Raw genomic sequence first — 19,909 nt, 5'->3', positions numbered from 1 at the left:
AATTATAAATTGACATCCAAACATTGAATAGAATCGATAGCCTCCTCTGTTGCAGCTTGGAAGCCGTTGAAGGTTCCCTTATAAGCCTGAACTGGGCATTCTTCCACAGTGTGCTGGATTGTTTGCGTTTTTAGCACTGCAGTTGCAATTGCAATTAGGAGTTGGAATCTTTCCCCATTTGTAGAGGGTGTCAGTACTACTTCTGTGACCAATGTACAGGGTGTTTCAAAAATGACCGGTATATTTGAAACGGCAATAAAAACTAAATGAGCAGCGATAGAAATACACCGTTTGTTGCATTATGCTTGGGACAACAGTACATTTTCAGGCAGACAAACTTTCGAAATTACAGTAGTTACAATTTTCAACAACAGATGGCGCTGCGGTCTGGGAAACTCTATAGTACGATATTTTCCACATATCCACCATGCGTAGCAATAATATGGCGTAGTCTCTGAATGAAATTACCCGAAACCTTTGACAACGTGTCTGGCGGAATGGCTTCACATGCAGATGAGATGTACTGCTTCAGCTGTTCAATTGTTTCTGGATTCTGGCGGTACACCTGGTCTTTCAAGTGTCCCCACAGAAAGAAGTCACAGGGGTTCATGTCTGGCGAATAGGGAGGCCAATCCACGCCGCCTCCTGTATGTTTCGGATAGCCCAAAGCAATCACACGATCATCGAAATATTCATTCAGGAAATTAAAGACGTCGGCCGTGCGATGTGGCCGGGCACCATGTTGCATAAACCACGAGGTGTTCGCAGTGTCGTCTAAGGCAGTTTGTACCGCCACAAATTCATGAAGAATGTCCAGATAGCGTGATGCAGTAATCGTTTCGGATCTGAAACATGGGCCAACGATTCCTTTGGAAGAAATGGCGGCCCAGACCAGTACTTTTTGAGGATGCAGGGACGATGGGACTGCAACATGGGACTTTTCGGTTCCCCATATGCGCCAGTTCTGTTTATTGACGAAGCCGTCCAGGTAAAAATAAGCTTCGTCAGTAAACCAAATGCTGCCCACATGCATATCGCCGTCATCAATCCTGTGCACTATATCGTTAAGCGAATGTCTCTCGTGCAGCAATGGTAGCGGCACTGAGGGGTTGCCACATTTGAATTTTGCATGGATAGAGGTGTAAACTCTGGCGCATGAGACGATACGTGGACGTTGGCGTCATTTGGACCGCAGCTGCAACACGGCGAACGGAAACCCGAGGCCGCTGTTGGATCACCTGCTGCACTAGCTGCGCGTTGCCCTCTGTGGTTGCCGTACGCGGTCGCCCTACCTTTCCAGCACATTCATCCATCACGTTCCCAGTCCGTTGAAATTTTTCAAACAGATCCTTTATTGTATCGCTTTTCGGTCCTTTGGTTACATTAAACCTCCGTTGAAAACTTCGTCTTGTTGCAACAACACTGTGTTCTAGGCGGTGGAATTCCAACACCAGAAAAATCCTCTGTTCTAAGGAATAAACCATGTTGTCTACAGCACACTTGCACGTTGTGAACAGCACACGCTTACAGCAGAAAGACGACGTACAGAATGGCGCACCCACAGACTGCGTTGTCTTCTATATCTTTCACATCACTTGCAGCGCCATCTGTTGTTAAAAATTGTACTACTGTAATTTCGAAAGTTTGTCCGCCTGAAAATGTACTGTTGTCCCAAGCATATTGCAACAAACGGTGTATTTCTATCGCTGCTCGTTTAGTTTTTATTGCCGTTTCAAATATACCGGTCATTTTTGAAACACCCTGTATATGCGGTTTAAAGCTGTCCAAAACTTGCATGACTGATTAAAGCTGGGCAGTCTCTCATTTATCATAAAGCTTTGTCATTTTGGTGGGTGTTGTTTCCAGAGATTGTGGATGTCAAAGCTGGAGGTTGTCTCTTTTGCAGGGAGTAGTGGCTGTCTTCTGCACTCCAGGTCAGCTATATCATTATGTATGGGCAGCTGAGGGTTATTAATTACCTTGTTGTGTTGTCTGATGACAGCATTTTTTCGCCATATCACTCTTGGCGGTATATGGCTCAGGGTTGGCAGCCACACAGTAGGGGCAGATTTCATTGTGCCGCTGATGAGATGCATGGTGGTGTTTAATAGCACATCAATCCTGTTTGTGTACGGGCTATTAATCCATATTGAAGCACAGTACTTTGCCACTGAATAGGCAAGCCCAATTGCCAATGTGCAGAGCCTGTTTACTGTGGAGACCCAAGCTGTGCCACACAGGTTATGGATGATGTTTCCTGTCCTCATTTTGCCAGCAGCCTTACTCAGGTGCTCCTTGTAAGAGAGCATTCTGTCCAGTGCAAATCCTAGATATTTTGGGTGAGGTGGTAGTTATTGTTAAGGTGTTTCCCTTCAAAGGTAACATGGAGCTCTCTTCTTGCTGAGTCACTGTAAAGGTGGGAGCATGATACTTCAAGTCTGGTTTGGGTCCGGCTGCAGTCTCCATTTGCAAAAAAAAATGGTTCAAATGGCTCTGAGCACTGTGGGACTGAACTGCTGTGGTCATCAGTGCCCTAGAACTTAGAACTACTTAAACCTAACTAACCTAAGGACATCACACACATCCGTGCCCGAGGCAGGATTCGAACCTGCGACCGTAGCGGTGACGCGGTTCCCGACTGTAGCGCCTAGAACCGCACGGCCACTCCTGCCAGCTCTCCATTTGCAAAAGTAGCCACTTAGTAACTTCAGATCGGAGCAGAGGATGTCTTCAGTGGCCTCAATTGATCTGTCTTGTGCAGCTAGGGCACAGTCACCCAAACTTCCTAGATTGTGTGTTTGGAATGTCTGAAATGTGAAGACTGAAGATCAGCGGGGCAAATTTGTGGTAGCTCGTTGTTGAGTACCTTGGTGGAGATATTTTTTTTCTTCAGTATAAACTTGAAAAGCTCTCCCAGCAAGCAGGTTATCTACCAGTCTGGCAGTATTGCAACATGAAATTATTTGAATTAGTTTGTACAACAGCTCTTGTCTCCAGACAGTGTCACAGGCTGTGCTCAGATCTGTGAATACAGTTGATATTTTTTGCATCAGGAAAAGCACTTGGTCAGTGCAGCTTCTCCTAGGTCGGAATCCTGCTTGTTCATCTCAGACTGATTCCAGTATTTTTGGGCTCAAGACTATTATATAGGGGTCTCTCGAGCAGCTTACATATGACACTTAGCCGTGTGGTCTATAGCTCCCTGGCTGGTTGTTTGGTTTTCCTGGCCTAAGCAGCACGATGATCTTTAAGTCTGTAATTTTCTGTGATATGTTCCTTGTTGTCATTACGTTTGTATAAAACACTGCAAGCCATTTTTTGGCATACCTCCACAGTGAAGAAGGAATCCTGGGTGTATTCCATCCAGTCCAGGTGCCATTCCTGCCTTGACGGTCTTCAGTGCGTCTCTGATTTCAGGAGTGGTAAATTTGGAAGAATATTGATCCACAGATGTGCTGTTGGTCTTAAGGGCACTCTTAGGGAAACTAAGTTCACGGCCCATTGTACTTTTATTGTCTTTGACCCTTGGAACTCTGGATGTAGCCTGTATGTGAGCTACAATCCTATTTGCAGAAATGTCTGCAGAGCTATGACGTAATTTGTTAGCTCCACCTAGTTTTTGGAGGAGGGACTAGGCCTTCTACTAGATGTTTTGAAATCAGCGACTATGGTTTCAACCCATTTCTCTCGACAAGCATCGTCTAGACCGTGTAGCAGGTCATCTGCAATCTTAGGCTCTCCACTCTCCAGAAATCTTTGATACTTGCTTACACACTTTTTATCCCAGCCTGATATATAATGTTTGCAAAACCCCCTTGGGACAGTGGCTTGGTTTGTTTGGCTGCCTCAAAGTGACTGTTCTTTAGCACCACACAGGGACATGTGTAGCTTAGGTATGCTACAGACATGGTGCTAAAGAAGAAAACTAAAGGCTATATGGCTCAATCAGATAATGTACTCAATCAAACTGGGGGAAAAAGATATGTATGGCACAATTTGACTAAAAGAGCGCATCGTGAGGCATCAAGAAATCATCAGTTTGGTAATGGAAGGGAATGTGTGTATGTATGGGGAGGGGGTACAAAATGTAAGAGGACACCAAGGCATGAGTACAGTAAGCAGGTTCAAATGTATGTAGGTTGCAACAGTTAGACAGAAATGAAGAGACTTACACAGAACAGACAACTGTAGAGAGCTGCATCAAACAAGTCTGAAGATAAAAACAATATTTGTTATCCAGTGTTTTTACTGAGCAATTTTTTCCATTTCTGACAGCTGCATTTACTTACTCTTGCTCTTACTAACTGACAAAATTTGTTGCAACAATGAACATTAAATTACTGTAATTAACATTACATTCTGTTGCAGTTTGTAACAGTTACTCTGATGTCAGAGTTTACCACATTCATAAAATTATATTACTTTCATGTATCAAAGAGTTTCATGTAGCCTCAATCATTAACATTTGCATCTACATGGGGTCAAATGTAAAAACCGACAATCGTCTTTCACTGTAAGTAAAGTAATTAAGCCCTCAGGCAATAATTCTATCACTACTCTATATGAATATAATACGAGGGTTGGAACTTAAATAGTGGCAACTATTTATTCACAACCGATACAAAAGTTATATGTCCTTCAAAGTAGTCACCAGCATTGTTTAGAACCTGTTGCCAGTGATGTGGAAGGCGTAGTATACCATTAGCAGAGCCTGTTCTGTTGATGGTGCGAATGGAGTGGACTACTGTCTGTTGAATCTCTGGAACAGTTCTGAAGCAAATGCCATGAAGTGGTTCCTCCACCTTCGGAATCAAATCAAAGTCATGAGGACTTAAGTGCGGGGAGTGTGGTGGGGAGTATGGTGGATGGTACAGTATTTCCCAGTCCCATCGACTGAACAGAGCGGCCACAGCTTGCACTGTATGCGCCCGCGAACTGTCGTGCAAAATGATGGGTGGGTTGTGCAGAAAGTGTTGCTGCTTCTTTTGCAAAGCTGGTCACAAGTAATGCTCCAAAAAAACACAGTAATACTGTGCATTAACAGTCTGTCATGGAGGATAACACTATCACAGTTGTACACAAGAATCACCATAACTTTCACCATTCTGGGGCTCTGATGCACTTTTGACTTTCGCAGCGACCCATAATGACACCATTTGTTGGATTTGCATTTCTGTTTTGGTTCGTACGATGTGGCCCATATCTCATCCAGTGTTACGATACGGCATAAGAAAGCCTCTCCTTCGCGACCATAGCGCTCCAAGTCCTTCCGAGCAGCGTTGCAATGCATCCAATTCCGCATTTCCGTCAAGTCATGCAGAACCCATAGTCATGCAATTTTTCACATGCCCAGGTGTTCCTTCAGGATGCAAATCACAGTCATATGCGCTAATCTAGTTTTGTGGACAAGCTCACAAATCGTATGGCATCTAGCACTGTCCACTATGCGGCAACAGCATGCACTACTACTTCAGAGAAGATAGGACGACCGGCCCAATGCATGTCTGCCACAGTTTGCTGACCTTCATTGAAGACTTTTACCCAACATGCCACTGTTCTGTACGGCAATGCCGGTTCCCGGCATGCCTCTTTAAGACCCAGACGACATTGTGGTGCTGTACGACCTCTGGCACATTCAATCTTGATCCAACTCCGTTGTTCCTGTTACGAAAACATAGTGACACTATTACGTCATACCACTTGATCACAAGTGACTGTTTCCCTCGATTGTGCGCATGCCGGTGACGTGGAATGGGTGAGTCCTTTTGCTCGGAGGTAAGGTAGGTATGTCAGCAACGTGTGCTATCAGCGACAATAGTAGATGCCATTGCATAGTGTCTCCACAGCAGTGTTGCCACTATTTCAGTTCCAACCAATGTATATGGACAAGGATATGAAGAAAGTCAGTCATGTCTCTTTCTAAGGAATCATCCTGGCATTTCCCGTGAGCAATGTAAGGAAACTACAGAAAAAACTACGTTGGCTCTATGGGGACTTGAAGCAAAATTACTCTGAAATGGGAGTCCAGTGTATTAAGGACTGTAATCTTATTTGGTAAAAACAAAATCTTAATAAACATCAAATGGAGTATGAAAATTAATCAAGAAAAAATGAAATTATCACTAATAGTCACAATCCTCAAATGAACTGTTAATACCCAAGTGAAATTCTAATCAAGCTTTACTGTTTGGTGAAAAGTCCATAAGGTCTGGTAAAAGAAATCTTAAGAATAATTCTCAAAACAACAACAGTCATCTCAGACAACAATGGAATGATTCTGGATTAACCCCCTGTGACTTTTCACAAAAGTTTCAGTTTTGAATAATCTGGTGTAAGAAGAATGTCGTGCAATGTTTCAAAAAGTGCTTAGAAATGTTGATGTATGGAAAAGTACACAATAATTTGTATAATTTGATTCTGATTTTAATAATTCTTCAAAATCGACTGCTTGTTTAAATAAGTTTACATGGGCTATATGCTGCTGACAATATATACCAACAACATGTCGATCACATGAATTGCAGTCACATGTACCACAACATTACTGGCTTTGCCACTACTGTCCAGAATTTCATATATCTCATAGAAGCACTTTGAAAATTGCCAAAACCCATGCAAATATAAAAGTGTGTGTATCAATTACAATCTTATTGCTGATAGCCCATTGGTTTTTTGCTATGACGATTTGTACCTGTTTAAAGTTCACTATTATCAATAAGATTCACAGTACCGTAAGTATGCAATGCTTTGGCAGAAGGTCAGAAAGATTTCATGAAGGTAAGTTTGAAACATAAAGATAGTTTTTATTTAGTTTTGTTAACAAGCAAACACCACTGTTTCACAATAGATTCCTGCTTCAGGTATGCTTCGAGATGGTATTAAACTCACGACATCAAATGCAAACCATATTGCTGACAAGGAACCTGCACTTCCACTCTCCTATACAACTATTCTGTCATGCATTTGGCATAGGTTCAAGGACTTCAGAATTTTATGTATGCTTCCTCAAGCGTGACTCCTAGCTCACTGGCAATAGCTTGCCAACTATTTTTTCAGATCTTGATTTTTCTATTCTACATTAATTTTTATGTCCCCAAAACTGGTCCATTTCTCCATTGTCATACACAACAAACAGCTACAACACATTCGGGTACATGTATGTTTATAAACTTCCGAACAAAAGCAAAATAACATGTGACTGAAGTGCTTTGGGAGAGAAGTAGGAAACAAAGGTGAGAGCAAGAGGGAAGTATTTACAGACAAGGACAGAGATATTGTTCTGCAACATGTAATAGTCTCCACCCTTTGTGGACAACACCAGCAACACTGCACAGCCATACTGTAAAGCTGTGGTCTATTGCAGCCACATGGCAGCGATGTTGATGGAAATTTTATTGCCCTCAAATATTGTCGTAAAATATGGGGCATCTAAATGCACTTTTATAACAGGACTGATTGCATGGTCATCAATTTTTCCAGCCAAAGCATACTCCACTCGATGATGCAGGAGGAACAGTGGAAAATCAATACAACAGTTCACAAATGGAACACTGACACTGAATGTGCATGAGGAGGAAGCAGAGGCTTAGCTAATTATTAGTATCAATGTACATAAATTATTTATTACGTTTTTTCCTAGAGGATTAGATTGAGGGCCCCGGCAGGAATTTGTTGCAAGCAATGATAAATCGGTCATTAGTGGTGGTACTTTCTGGTAGTTGAACACAATCTGTGGTGCCTAAACAGGTTTTACTGCTATGACAAAGTGAAGCATCCATGAGCCAGCTGTCCAGGACAAATATACAGGGAGAATAGTTACATTCAATAAATTCACTACACAATAGCTGTTTTGCTAGCCTGAAAATTTCCATACTGCTGCCCCAAAAATTCTTTTTGTTAATAATACAAAATTGATTTCAGGTTTATTCCACAGCGCATACACATTATGCATCCAGCAAACACTGGATAGGAAACTAATCTGCACCACCAATATACTCATGCAATGCAATTACTTTAAGGGAAGGTTGCATTAACCACTATGATCAAATTTCAATTGCCTTATATAAATATCTATAAAAATCTCTTAGGCAAAAGTATTAAGAAGAGCAACATACAGTTTAATAAGCACGTATCCAGCATCAAAAGGCCCGCGATGAAAACAGAATGAATAAGATAGAAACAGTAACCCAACTTCAATCACTTTGCCAAATACGGCATTTGAAAAATGAAAGAAACTGCACCCAACCATCAGTCTTTCCTTCTCATTCCATCCCGTAAGTCTCTCCTGAGCAGGGTTCTGGGTGACATTTACAAACTCTACCTCTTTTCCTAAACCTCACCAGTCCTTTGCTTTCACCCCTCTTCCTTCCCCCTTCACCTCTTCCGTCAGAAGGAGCCACTGGCTTGGAAGTGTGCATACTTTAATACCTTTTGTATGTGTGTTCTCCTGCTGCTGCTTGGTGAGTAGATATTTTATCCATCCAATTACATTATGTAATACCAGAAATGTGAGACACATCAAAATCAGATGGCGTGTCCCACAAGACAAAAATAATCTCTTATAACACATCATACAATAATGCTTCCTGATACAGTTGACACCACACTAGTACTAACACAGTATCAACTGAGCAACACTCTGTAACACATTTAACAATTACATAAATGGTTGTGAAAGTCAGCTAAGCTACTGCAAACTGTGTGTACTTCCATGACAGTAGTCAATTATTTTTATTTTATTTACATGTCAAGTTCTGTAGGACCAAATTGAGGAGCAAATCTCCAACGTCATGGAATGTGTCAGTACATGAAATTACAACATCAGAGTAATAACAGGTAAAAAAAAAAATGTTTATGAACCCAAAAAAAGTCAGTCCATAAGTTTAAATAAACACAATCAACAATACAACAAGAATCAGCTTAATTTTTCGAGGAACTCTTCGACAGAATAGGAGTGACCCATGAGAAAACTCTTCAGTTTTGATTTGAAAGTGCATGAATTACTGCTAAGATTTTTGAATTCTAGTGGTAGCTTATTGAAAATGGATGCAGCAGTATACTGCACACCTTTCTGCACAAGGGGTAAGTAAGTCCGATCCAAATGCAGGTTTGATTTCTGCTGAGTATTAACTGAATGAAAGCTGCACATTCTTGGGAATAAGCCAATATTACCCAGACTCGTGAACAGGGGTCGACAAGAGGTTCGTGAACTCGCACCACTTATTGCCCGAACTGCATGTTTCTGAGCCAAAAATATCCTTTTAGAATGAGAAGAGTTACCCCAAAATATAATACCAAATGACATAAGCGAATGAAAATAAGCAAAGTAGACTAATTTTCATGTTGAATGAACACTCACTTCAGATACCGTTCTAATAGTAAAAATGGCAGCATTAGGTCTATGTACAAGATCTTGAACATGGGCTTTCCACGACAGTTTACTACCCATCTGAAACACGTAGAAATTTGAACTGTTCAGTTTCACTAATCATATGCCTATTCTGCGAAATTAAAATGCCGGGTTTTGTTGAATTGTGCACCAGAAACTGTAAAAACTGAGTCTTACTGTGATTTAGCATTAGTTTATTTTCTACAAGCCATGAACTAAGGTCGTGAACTGCACTATTTGAAACCAAGTCCTTTACTACAAAGCTAGTGTCATCAGCAAACAGAAATTTACCCGTAAATACTAGAGGGTATATCATTTGTATAAATAAGGAACAGGAGTGGCCCCAACACTGATCCCTGGAGCACACCCCACTCACACCCCACATCACAGCCATTCTCAACACTGTGAATAATGACCTTTTGCTGTCTGTAACAGGTGAACCTCCTGTGAGCTACACCCCATATTCTATAATGGTCCAACTTCTGGAGCGATATTTTGTGATCAACACAAACAAACACCTTAGTTACATCAAAAAATATGTTAGCACTCTAAACGTTTTGTTTAAATCATCCAGTACCTCAAAGAAAAAAGAGAATATAGCATTTTCAGTTGTTAAACAACTTCCAAAGCCGAACTTGTGGGGCGGCCGGTGGAAAAAAATTTCTAATTATTGCTGTTCTCAACACATACTCTCTAACTACAATGTTGGCAACCAGAAACTGATAAGCAAAAACGTGATGCCTGTAATTAAAGTTCACTGTGTCCAATCTGATGGAGAAATAAAGTTATTGATCATTGAAGTTCATTACGCTGAGGATTTAGGATGACGTCGGGGATTCATAGAAAATGCAGTTTACTATAACAATTTTCACTATATTCTGAAAACGATGAAGCATAAAGTTTCAGACAAATGTTTGCCCAAGCAATGCTACTATCAGCTATTGTACTATCAGAGCTGTTCAGAGTCTATTGCACGGATCCTATTATCCCTAGATAACAAACTGTACAATACTTGTTATCGATGTAAATGTTCAAAGTGAATGCTCACCAAAATTTGATGTTAATACTCATCAAATGCCACACTAGTAATGGTAGAAGGTATGTCCTGCGGCACCACGTGAAAATATGACATATGCAATGGAGAATAAATCACTGAAGTCGTTCCGCAGTTAACACTTTACCACAATTCGAACTCATTGTTATGTGCATACCAGGTTACATAATACAGTATCCAAGGCTGTTCCTTGCAACAGCACAGACGCGACGCGGCTTCTGACACTGAGTGCGTGCTGATATGAATCTAGAAGAGAACTGGGGCCTGACTCTAGCTTCCAGCGCTCTTATTTATGTAGGTGCAGTGTGGACCGCCGAAGGTGCAGCCAACAACATTTGCCTTCCTGACTAGCCGCTGGGGCTAGCAGAACACCACTTCAAGTTACTAAATAATTAATTGCTTCATTCGCTGAAGGCCAATGAAGCTCTCAATTTAATTATGCAATCAGCACACAGGTAAGTATCTATAATAAAATTTTGATGTGGCTAGGTTACATACTTTTCGCGAGAGAATTATTTTAGTTGTACTGCAAGTAATAGCTGAGCTCTGAACTTGCCCTTTGGAGAGATGCTACAGCTATAGTTTTATAGCTAGCTTTTGGAAACTTAATATAGTGTATCTCCATTCTACCTAAACCTAAACATCCTAGCTTTAATAATGAGAAAGTTTCATCCTAGCTTTATCAAATCACTTACTTAATCTGTCTTGCTTCCATACTCTTAGGACACAAAAACAGAAAATCATGAATTTCAACCAAAATATTACTTTGTGAGATCCAGCATGCTGTTTCCATTAAATTACAATGAAAAAGGAATCTAAATATAAATTTTGAAGTTTCTAGCTTCTTCCTGTTGCGCCAATGATTTTTATGTAAAACGTCCAAATTTCAAAAACTGTTCAAGTTACTAAACTGAAACTTATCACATTATTATCTTAGCATCACTCCTGACATGCTATTAACTTTTCAGATCATTTACTTTACTTTTAAGATATTGCACAACATTTGTGATGGCATAGCTAGTTACCGCGAATTAGGCTGGCACACAATGGAAAGCATATGAATTCTATATGGCATGAGTAGGCTGCTTCCCTACAAACTGTACATTTGATAGCAAATCATGTGATATAAAATGATCAATTATCCTTACATACACAGCCTTTCCAGTAACTTAAGCAAACACTGATGGCATAGAAATAGGTCTAAAATTATCTACATGATCCCTTTCTCCCTTTTTATAAAGCAGCTTTACTACTGACTAATTGTTCAGGAAACTGACGATTCCTATAAAGGAAAAATTATGAATATGGCTAAATACAAGGCTAACATGTGCAGCACAGTACTTTAATATTCTGCTAGGCACCCCATCATATCCAGGAGTGTCCTTACTCTCCAGTGATTTAATTATTGACTCAATCTCTCCCTTCTCTGATTCGCAGAGGAGTATTTCAGACATCAATCTTGGGAAAGGCATTTACCAAGAGAATTATACGATTCCCTGTTGAAACTAAATTTTTATTTAATTCGCCAGCAATTCTCAGAAAATGACTGTTAAATACTGTACACACATCTGATTTAACAGTAACAGAACTATTTTTACTATGAACTGACTTTAGATCATCAACCTTGTGCTGCTGACCATAAACTTCCTTCACAACTGACCATATAGTTTTAATTTTATCCTGTGATTTAGCTATTCTATTTGCACACCACATACTCTTTGCCTTCGTAATAATATTTTTAAGCACCTCACAGTACTGTTTGTAATGGGCTACTGTAGCTTGATTGTGACTACTTCTAACATTTTGATATAATTCCCACTTTGTTCTGCATGATATCCTTATCCCACCAGTAGGCCGCCCAGGCTGCCTTTTACTGCTAGTACCCTGTTTAGAACGTTCTAATGGAAAACAACTCTCTAAGAGCATGAGGAATGTTGCGTTAAGAAAAGCATTATATTTATCATCTATGTTATTGGCACTATAAACATCCTGCCACTCTTGTTGTTTGACAAGGTTTAAAAAACTCTCTATTGCTGTTGGATAAACTTTCCTATGTATTTTGTAATTATATTTGACATTTGTTCGAGTACAAAAGCCTTTTCGTATTAAAATTTGCGCATCATGGTCTGAAAAGCCATTCACCCTTTTACTAACAGAATGCCCATCTAGTAATGGAGAATGAATAAAAATATTGTCTATGGCTGTGCTACTGTTCCCCTGCACCCTAGTTGGGGGGGAGGAAAAAAAAAAAAATAATCTGCGTCAGATCATATGAATTTAGGAGATCTACCAACATCCTTTTTTCTTCCACCATCATATACAAAATTTATATTGAAGTCACCACATATAACTAATTTCTGCTACTTCCTATAAAGTGAATCAAGAAACCTCTCTAGCTTGAGCAGAAATGCTCTGAAGTCAGAGTTAGGGGACCTATAAACAACAATAATTAGAAGTTTAGTTTCACAAAATTCAACTGCACCTGCACATCATCCAGATATCTGTTCAGTGCAGTGCCATTATATGTCTATGGGCTCAAACGGAATACTGTGTGTTTTTTTTTTCCCCCTTAGAAAAACAGCCAGCTAATCTGTATTCTGATAAAGGAAGCCTCTGAATTGTCAAATTATTCAGGTGGTGCTCCAATATACCTATAATTTCAGAGTAAACACCTGTAAGCAGTTCACTAACTTTATCTCTAATATCTCTTATATTTTGATGAATTATGCCAATTACTTCTCTATTTGGAAACATGATGTCCTTTGAAGGTTAGCCCTTAGCTAGGGGGACTTCCTTTAAGCAACTACCTATGGACTTCAATCTAAAAACGGTACAGCTCTGAACACCAACTACTACATGAATTTTTCCATGAGTGACCCCACCACCACTACCACCTACAAGCTTTGCCACCCTCCCCTTCTGATACCTATTGAGGTGCAGGCCGTGCCTAGTGAAACCCAATCTACTGATAGACTCAACTGGCACCAACTGCCAATAACAATGCATGTCTCGAGCTGCTACCAAACCCAGAATATTTAGCATGTATTTTTAAATTGCTATCGAGATGACAGCTACAGCAAAAGTTAAGCATGTGCCTTTCCAAAAGAACGTGAATATTGCTGTAAAACAGAAAATGTGTGAAAACTAAGGATGAAACTAGCAAACTGAATGGATGCACAAGAAGTTTAAGGTTTATAAACGGTACATTAAAAACCGGTATTACCGTATTAAAGCACGAAAAAAGTAAACTGAACATGCTAAAATTTGTGTATGATAGTGAGACACTTATAGAAAAGTGGACATCACCGATTGTGGAAGTCCAGTATGCAGTTCCTATGAACGATGTAAAAAGGAAAAAGATAATGTGACTAAGGTAGAAGACAATATACTGACACACATAAATAAGAAATTAAGCACGAATGGAAAAATGCAAATTTGCTGACCCAAAGTTATGTTCAAGTGTTTATTGAAACAAATCAAACAATCTTTGCCAGAAGATTATGGGTATGAAACTCACTGAAACGTTGCGACAAGGCGACGCCACAACTCTGCTGATAACCTGAGAAGAATTCATCAGTGAAATACGCTGAGAAAGACTGCAATCGCATAAATCAAAACGACTTAAAAACTGAACTCCAATAATAGCAAACTGTTTATGCTTTCAGACAGTCATGATCGTGGACTTGCAAATAAACTAAAAGAAAAAACTAATAAATGTTTGTGTGGTACAAGAAAGCTGGGGGAACAAGTCAGTGGCATTAAAAAGATGACGCATCTGCAGAGGTAAAAATACCTACCATGACCTTGAGACAGTCATGTATTTATACAGAAAGACAAAGTGCCAATAATCAGTTTGCTAAAATCTGCACACATTTTAAAAACTTGACATGCTGCTGTGAGTAATACAGGATGCAATATTCCACACACAACACAGACTACGCCTGAACAGCTTGGGAGAATAATATCTGAATTACATAAAAACCAGGGTAGGGGGACACCCCCCCCCCCACACACACACACACACACACACACACACACACACACACACACACACACACACTAATGTAACTCCAAAACTAAAATGATAACTGCAACACCATCACCAGACACAACCGGAACAACAAAAGTACCTCAAAAAGAAATAGAAGTGAGAACCACCATCAGTGTCGGCAAAAAAGGCAAGGAGTCAACAGAAACAACAATGGATAGTGAGATGAATGACAAGACAATTATAGCTCCTCATCATTCAAATGATTTTTTAGTTGAAGACAAGAAAAACAAAACTACTTCAAGGTAAGCAGTGCTCCGTATAAAGGAAGGTATTACATATGAAGCTAGAAGTGACATTAGTTCATTAAGTGAGGAAAAGACATGTAGAGAGATCAACTATAGAGATGAGCAACCCCTGTGTTTCAAAGATTAACTATACTATTTATTTATAATTCTCTTACAGATGAAAGATTAGAGGGTGGTTTGATTAGTCCAGTAAAAAAGAACAAAACTTCTTTTTTCATAAACAACTCACATTATTGCTCAACAGTCTCCTTTGATGGTTATACACACTTGCACAAGTGACGCTCCAGCTTTTGCATCCAATTGGAAAAATACTTTCTGTCAAACTCTGCAAAATACTCTTTATATATACTAAGACGGTATCTGTTCTTTCGGACATGTCCGAAAGAACAGATACCATCTTAATATATACATAGTTAAGGCTCACCGGCCACTTGACTATCTTCTTCTTCTGTGCAAATGCACAAACAGTGCCCGAACTCTTACAGGAATCGGCAACGTGCCGCGAGTAATGAGTATAATGGGTGGGGGCACTACGGATGTAGTGCGGGACAATACGTTGAGCATGTGGGTTTCGTGGGAGGCGTGCCAGAGATAAATCCCTGCAGTCGCACTATCCTCTGTGTCCTCGGTGGCTCAGATGGATAAAGTGTCTGCCCTGTAAGCAAGAGATTCCGGGTTTGAGTCCCGGTCAGGGCACACATTTTCATCTGTCCCCGTTGACGTATGTCAATGCCTGTAAGCAGCTAAATTACTCTTTGACTGCAACTCACTTCCTCATTCAATGAAAATCAACCAATGGAAAATCCAGGATGAAGTGTAACAATATTCTGAGAATGAAAGTTGCTACTCACCACACAGCGGAGATGCTGAGTCACAAAAAGACTGTCACGAATAAAGCTTTTGGCCATAAAGGCCTTCGTCACCCGCCCGGTTAGGCGTGCGGTCTACTGCACTGCTTTCCGGGCAGGAAGGTGTGCCAGGCCCCGGCACGAATCCGCCCGGCGGATTAGTGTTGAGGTCCAGTGTGCCGGCTAGTCTGTGGATGGTTTTTAAGGTGGTTTTCCATCTGCCTCGGAGAATGTGGGCTGGTTCCCCTTATTCCGCCTCAGTTACACTATGTCGGCGATTGCTGTGCAAACACTTTCTCCACATACACCGTAATTACTCTACCATGCAAACATTGGGGTTACACTCGTCTGGTGTGAGACGTTCCCAGGGGGGCGTCCACTGTGGGCCGAACTGCACAATAACCCTAGGTTTCGTGTGGGATGGCGGTAGGGTGAGTGGACTGCTGTGGCCTGTTGTGGGGTTGTGAACCACTGAGGGCTACGGCAGGGACGAAGCCTCTTTGTCTTTTCTAGGCTCACAGTTCAATACGGCCATACAAGGCCTTCAGGCAACTGAAACCCCACTTAATGGCCAAAAGCTTTATTTGTGACAGCCTTTTTGTGGTGCCTATCTGCAACTCAGCATCTCCACTATATGGTGAGTAGCAACTTTCCTTTTCATAATCTCGTTACATTCAAAGAAAACTGCTTCCCCGCATTACAAAGTTTCTAGTAAGGGAACAGGAAGTAGTCAGTTGAGTTTAAATCTGGTGAATAGGGTGGATGAGGAACCAATGCAAAACCCAACTGATGCACTTATGCCATTATCGTCACTGATGTGTGTGATGATGCATTATCTTGGTGAAACAACACTTTTTCATGCCAACCTCAGTTTCAGATAATACAGCATAATAGCATCTGGTTATGTTTCTGCCTTTTTAATAATAATCTACGAGGATTATTCCCAGGGAATCCATCCTGGATTTTCCACTGTTTGTACTTTGAATAACAAGTTTATAATGACAATATTCCCCTCAATGTAAATGTGTGTCAAGATAGGTTCAATGAATTCACTCCTTTACACAAAGCAGACTTACCAAAGCAACACAAAACCAATAATTTTACACACACACACACACACACACACACACACACACACACACACTTATGCACATAGAATAAATAATGCATGAAGTAATACTATGATAAACTCACGCAATTTTTTATGCAGCAATGAGCTGTATTTGCTTTCCGATTTCTTTCCCTTATAGCCTTTTTTCACATTTGTTGTCAGCGAAGTTTCTGAAGAAACACTTGCAGCACTACTGATGCTGCTCACACTACCAGGTTCTGAAATATGAGAAATGTACACTAGTGTTGAGACTTTTTTTAAACACAATTTACTAAAAATAATGGGGGGGGGGGGGGAGGGAGGGAGGGGGGGGGGGGGGTAAGGGCACGGGCAGTGGGAATAGGTTCAAGTATAGGAAAGACTAGTGCCAGTTGCTGAATGTTGTTAAGAATTAAAGACATAAATGTCATCTACCTCTATTTCTAAAAACATTTGTTCTCTGCAATAACTTAACTAAAAGTATTCTCTGCATAGCTTGGAGGGAATTTAAGGAAACAGAATGTTGCAAGTTCAGTCTGTTGCACAAGCTAAATCACGAATGCCTACACAATTTCACTGTGTTAACAACTGAATAATTTTGCACGTAAATTTTAAAATAAGTAAGAAACTGGAACAAAATAAATTCTCCTTCCTAATCTCACAAGTGTGGGCAATAATACATATACAGTTATTGAGTAACTTAGATTTATCAACAAAATGACAGGAGCAACACTGATTCATATGCCAAGAAACCAGAAATAGATACGATCCAAATAAGTGTACAAAGTAGTAGTTTATTCCAACTTTTTTAATTCACTGAAGGCAGTTTCTTGGATTAATTAGGAATGAGCCAATTATTTTCAGATTATTAAATAGCCACTCAACAAGTGATTAGATAAACAGTGTGGGAGGCAGACAAGTGAGAATAGTTTGATACTGTCCAACATTAAATGAGAGCTTACCAGCCTGAACTCAAGGTGGTGCTGCTATCAATATGACATGTGTAAGTACAAATTTCTTTCACATCCATAATATCACAACAAAAATTAAAACAGACACTTTAAATTTCTATTTATCTGTTTTGTTAACTGGAGCACTCAAATGGCTTGCTCTGCAAATTCTGTGGCTTTATGTATACTCCAAAACCATTGATTACTTGAAACTCTGAAGTATCCTCCCTCCCCAACTACAAGTACAGGTAAACTAAAAATGAGATATAAATACCTGAAAATCATGACTTTTAGCTAGAAGGCTGGAAAAATAGCAGATATACCTCTGAGAAGAACTGGAACAAAACCTTTAATTTACACACTATACAACAGCAACAATATTCCACCAGAACACACTAAATTGAGGATGGCAAGAAATCATTGCTATTATTCACGGGAGGAAGAATCAGGCAAGGATTGGGAGATGTCTTCAAAAGCTCGTACCTCGTATATGTTCAGTGTAATTTTGAAAGCTTTCTCAATAAAAGCTAGATAAGACAGGTTCACCTGCCCACTGCAATGTCAAGTTATCAATGGTATGCGGTAAACAATTTATGAAATTAATTACTAATAATGTGAGTAACCAACAGCACATACACAGCTTTGGGAAGGATCTCTATCACAAATTCAGCATTACTAAAGACGACATTACTTATAACTGAATGTAATGTAGAGTGCATAAATGAGAGAAATTCTCTAAATGACTTGATTGTATTAACAGTCACAAGTGAATTTTCTATGCATCAATTAAAATAATTCTGGTGAGCATTTCTGAGATTCCCATGTTAGGAGAATTGCTGTCATCCACTCAAGTCTTCCTCAGACTCATGCTCACTGTATTGGCTTTTCAGCTGGGGAATTTGTAGGGATGGCACGCAAAGTGACCAGGCCAACAGTTTTACTGCTTTGTACTTAACAGGGTTGTCAACTGTAAGATACCGACTGGCAACAAATGATTCCAGGATATAGCTGATGGTAAACAAATGGTTTCCATAATAAGCAAAATGCACAAGAAACACAGGCTGCTGCTGCTGCTGCTTCTCCCTTAAGCATCACACCTTCATGACTACCTCCACTGAAAAGCAACTTCCTACTCCACTTATCAGTGCTGCATTTTATCAAGTGTAAGATCAGTAATACGTATGCCAAATTTGCCGATAACTCAATACCCGTCTTTTTTAAGTTTGGGGGAAGACCACTGAGTGACCACTGACCACTGGGAACAGGGCTGGATCTAGGGAGTGGGGAGGGGGAATGGGGCACTTGCCCCAGGCAGCAAATTTTAGGCACAGTTTCATTTTTTGGTTAAGTATAAAATATTTGTTTCTGCTAAATTTTAATAAAAATAATTATTACAGAACTAAAAAAAAAGTGCAATCAAAAAGTAATACCAGTCCATAACACTGAAGTTTCTCCAAGTTGACAGGGAAATTGCCTCAGACATGACACGAGTGCTGCCTATTTCCTGCCACATCACATGACATTCCATTGTTTGCTAATTGCTACTGGTGTTTTATTGATCTCCATTGTTTTGACAATTTTTATGTATTTAAATTTGTTTAATAACTTCCATAATCACAGATACTTGAAAACGAAGTAGTGGAGTGACATGTAGAAAAAGATGGAAGAAAGTAAGTGAGGCATTTTCCCAAACACGACAATTGGATTCATCTTTCACGAAGTCCGCTGCCAGTAATGAGAACCAGCTATCATGTAAGATTATATTCCATAATCGCAGCTCGTAATGGACACCTCAAAGCTGACAACTAGTACTGAACACTCCTCTTGAGCCGTCCACTGTAGTATAAATACCAACTCAAACTTGCACAGACTTTGTAACAGATGTTTTGTCACCAGTAAAAGCCTCTGCTATCCATGCAGCACTTTTACTACTATCCTGTGCAATGACTTTAATCTTTTAAGATTTCTGTGCTTAATCCTTTCAAGACATTATCTTACCTGGAGGGAAGGAAGGAATGAATGAACAACCCACAAGCACGAGAGGCGCCGATCATAATATCTTACTTGATAGCCAAACTCTTGAGACATTCTAACCACCTCAAGAGATGTGAGTCGTAGTAGTACTACTACTACTACTACTACTACTATACACCCTTAAGCATGTTTGCAAATTGTAACTTACAGCTGACATTAGAAATGTTTAATTTCCAAAGTACAGCACACTGACTGTTTAAAATGATATTTTCCATTCGTGTGCTGTGACATTCGAAACATTAACTTCGA

General features: G+C 40.0%; 1 protein-coding gene across 3 annotated transcripts in view; it reads right to left on the bottom strand.

The window, feature by feature from the left end:
- The window catches only part of LOC124723227 (biogenesis of lysosome-related organelles complex 1 subunit 3), a 55,706-nt gene that overhangs the window by 21,920 nt on the left and 13,877 nt on the right, over positions 1-19,909 (bottom strand). For all 3 annotated transcript variants that reach the window (XR_007006549.1, XM_047248418.1, XM_047248417.1), the window contains exon 3: positions 16,781-16,915. Coding sequence is in view for 2 of the 3 variants with exons in the window: in XM_047248418.1 (XP_047104374.1) it covers positions 16,781-16,915 (135 nt within the window). In the remaining variant the exon portion in view is untranslated. The remainder of the gene's footprint in view (positions 1-16,780; positions 16,916-19,909) is intronic.

This window comes from Schistocerca piceifrons, chromosome X (assembly GCF_021461385.2).
Source record: "Schistocerca piceifrons isolate TAMUIC-IGC-003096 chromosome X, iqSchPice1.1, whole genome shotgun sequence".
NCBI lineage: Eukaryota > Metazoa > Arthropoda > Insecta > Orthoptera > Acrididae > Schistocerca > Schistocerca piceifrons.
This window is presented reverse-complemented; position numbering and strand designations above follow the sequence as displayed.